The sequence below is a fragment of the Grammomys surdaster genome, unplaced genomic scaffold, assembly GCF_004785775.1.
Source record: "Grammomys surdaster isolate TR1022 unplaced genomic scaffold, NIH_TR_1.0 133957, whole genome shotgun sequence".
In the NCBI taxonomy this organism is placed as follows: domain Eukaryota; kingdom Metazoa; phylum Chordata; class Mammalia; order Rodentia; family Muridae; genus Grammomys; species Grammomys surdaster.
The window spans coordinates 1-2,487 of NW_021622241.1; the positions used below are offsets into that span (position 1 = coordinate 1).

A 2,487-nucleotide genomic window follows, 5' to 3' on the forward strand; every position below is an offset into this window, starting at 1 on the left:
TATTTATTTATTTCAATGAATCAATGTAAGTGTTGTTCCTTTGATCAATAGAGTTGAATAAACTATTGGCCATTGATTCATTCATACAATCATCTCTCCTATCATGTGGTTGCATTCCTAATCCTTTCACTAAGAGGCCTTTGCATTCCTCTTTTGTTTGTCTATTCATTCTCCCATTCATCCATCAATGGAACCACCTATTGACCTACAAGTTGAATCCAGTATAATCCAGTGCTTAGTGTGTTTATTTCATTAACTCATGAACCTGTCCATACACTCATTTATCCATTGATTTTCTTATGTATTCATTTCTACATGCTTCTTTTGATGGCTTAATTTACTAATCTACCTACTTCTCTGTTACATTTCTGAGGACAAAACTTCAAGTTATTAATATAAAGTTTCATGTTAAGTTGTGGTGTGTGTGTGTGTGTTGTCAATTCATGTCCAAGGTGAGAATTTCTTCTTCTTCTCTCCCTCACACTCTTGCCTCATCACAGTTGCTCTCAAGTCTCCCTGTGCAGTAGCCCTTTGCTGTCTATTTTTCTTTCTTTAGTAAAACCCCGCTGAACTGCGGATGAATCTCATGGAGGAGAGATTTAAAATAGTTTTAAACATGGGAAGAGAGAGACGGGCACTTAAGAATGGGACAGTTGTTTGTACCCTGAAAGCTCTCAGTTTCTCAGCAGAGTCTCCTTACTGAACCGTTTCCCTGTGTCGTTGGCTGATAGAATACAATATCATTGCTACAAAGCCGGTAAAGCAGGTCCACTTTCCCCATTTCCTGTGCAGAGAAAGTCCAAAAGGAGATTGATCAGGTGATCGGCTCACACCGGCTACCCAACCTTGATGACCGCTCCAAAATGCCATACACTGACGCAGTCATCCACGAGATTCAGAGATTGTCTGATCTTGTACCTATTGGATTGCCTCACAGAGTCACCAAAGACACCATGTTCCGAGGGTACCTCCTCCGCAAGGTGAGACCAGCTGCAATTCCTCATCACTACTCCATGGGCATATTCTATGTTCCTAATCACCAACCTCATCCCGTCTTGTGTTTTCTCTGCATTGTCTTAGGGATTGACTATTTTCATATGGGAGTCAGGATATGTTAACATCTTTATCTCATAACTTCTCCTAGAACACCGAGGTGTACCCCATCCTGAGTTCAGCTCTCCATGACCCATGCTACTTTGAACAACCAGACACCTTCAATCCTGAGCACTTCCTAGATGCCAATGGGGCATTGAAGAAAACTGAAGCTTTCATGCCTTTCTCTGCAGGTGAGATAGGCATGTGATTTCTTTCCCAGACACTAGAGGGCAGGCCCCCCCTCTGAGACACAAACAGCAATAGGTCCCTGTTTACTGAGTCTATCCCAGCTGCCTTGCCTAAACAATCTCATTTAATCTGGCTACAGCCCCATGAGGGGAGTCTTGAACTAAAGGAGCATCCTGGTCAGGAGAACTTTAGAAAGTGTTTAAAGTCAATGCTAAGAAATTTAACACAGCAGCAGTGGGGGGTAAGCCTTGTTCTGCCGGGCCCAGAACAAGGAATACCCCTGGTAAATCACATCCTGTGACAGATCTGGTATCATGGAGGTTTATCTGTGGGAAGAGAGGGGAGTGAGAACTTAGCAAAGGGGGACAGAGGAGGACAGAAATAAGGACAGAAAGAGAAGCTCACCAAGGAACACAATGTGGAGGAGAGAGAGAGAGAGAGAGAGAGAGAGAGAGAGAGAGAGACAGAGAGAGAGAGAGAGAGAGAGAGAGATAGCGCAAGCGAGTGAGCAAGAGATGAGGGATAGAGTAGAGAAAGGGGGGAAGGGATATGGGGTAGAGAACAGTCCTTTTTATATCCTGTTACTACTGCATCTGACTTGCATCTGACAAGCAATGGTGGCAGATGACGATGCAAGCTGTTGCTAGGTCACTGGGAGAAGTTTGGTGGAATTGCCTGTAAAGCGACCTTTCTCCCTTCTTGTGTAACTAAAAATAAAGAACTAGGAAGGGGTAGTGGTGGAGCTGGAGTGCACTTGTCATGTTCTTTAAACTATGTCCTGCTAAGTTTGGAGTGCTGGTCTGTTTTTAGGGACCCTAAGAAAATTGGAATGTTGGACAAGTCCTGGGAAAGTTGGATGTGTCACTGTGTTCTAGGATCTGTGGGACCATCTTCTGCTAGGAATGGGCAGGCCCAGTAGAAGAGCCTGTGAGAGTAGACAGGAACACCTGTGGGTAGCTTCTCTGGAACTGTTGTGGATGCAGATGTTGAGCAAACATGTGAATTTGGCAAGATCCTGAAACACATATACACATTAGAGGGAGAAAATTAAGTTAAGTTTGTTAGGGACAAGACTATTTTCTTAGGTGTACCATTAAAACCCCTAGGCCCATGGTCTTGGTAGTTGGGGGAGAGGAGTCACAAAACCAGGGGAGTTGGTTAGATCCCGCCCTCTGGAATAGACAACAGGTTGGGAAGTTAGGC

At 44.1% G+C, this 2,487-nt stretch overlaps 1 protein-coding gene across 1 annotated transcript; it reads left to right on the plus strand.

The window, feature by feature from the left end:
* Positions 1–766: 766 nt before the first annotated feature.
* Positions 767–1,318, plus strand: LOC114615704 (cytochrome P450 2B1-like; the record flags this gene model as incomplete). Its single annotated transcript, XM_028761361.1, has 2 exons — positions 767–980; positions 1,145–1,318. Coding segments are annotated over 2 exons (373 nt in total), but the record flags the coding sequence as incomplete, so codon positions are not given.
* Between the last annotated feature and the right edge of the window lie 1,169 nt (positions 1,319–2,487).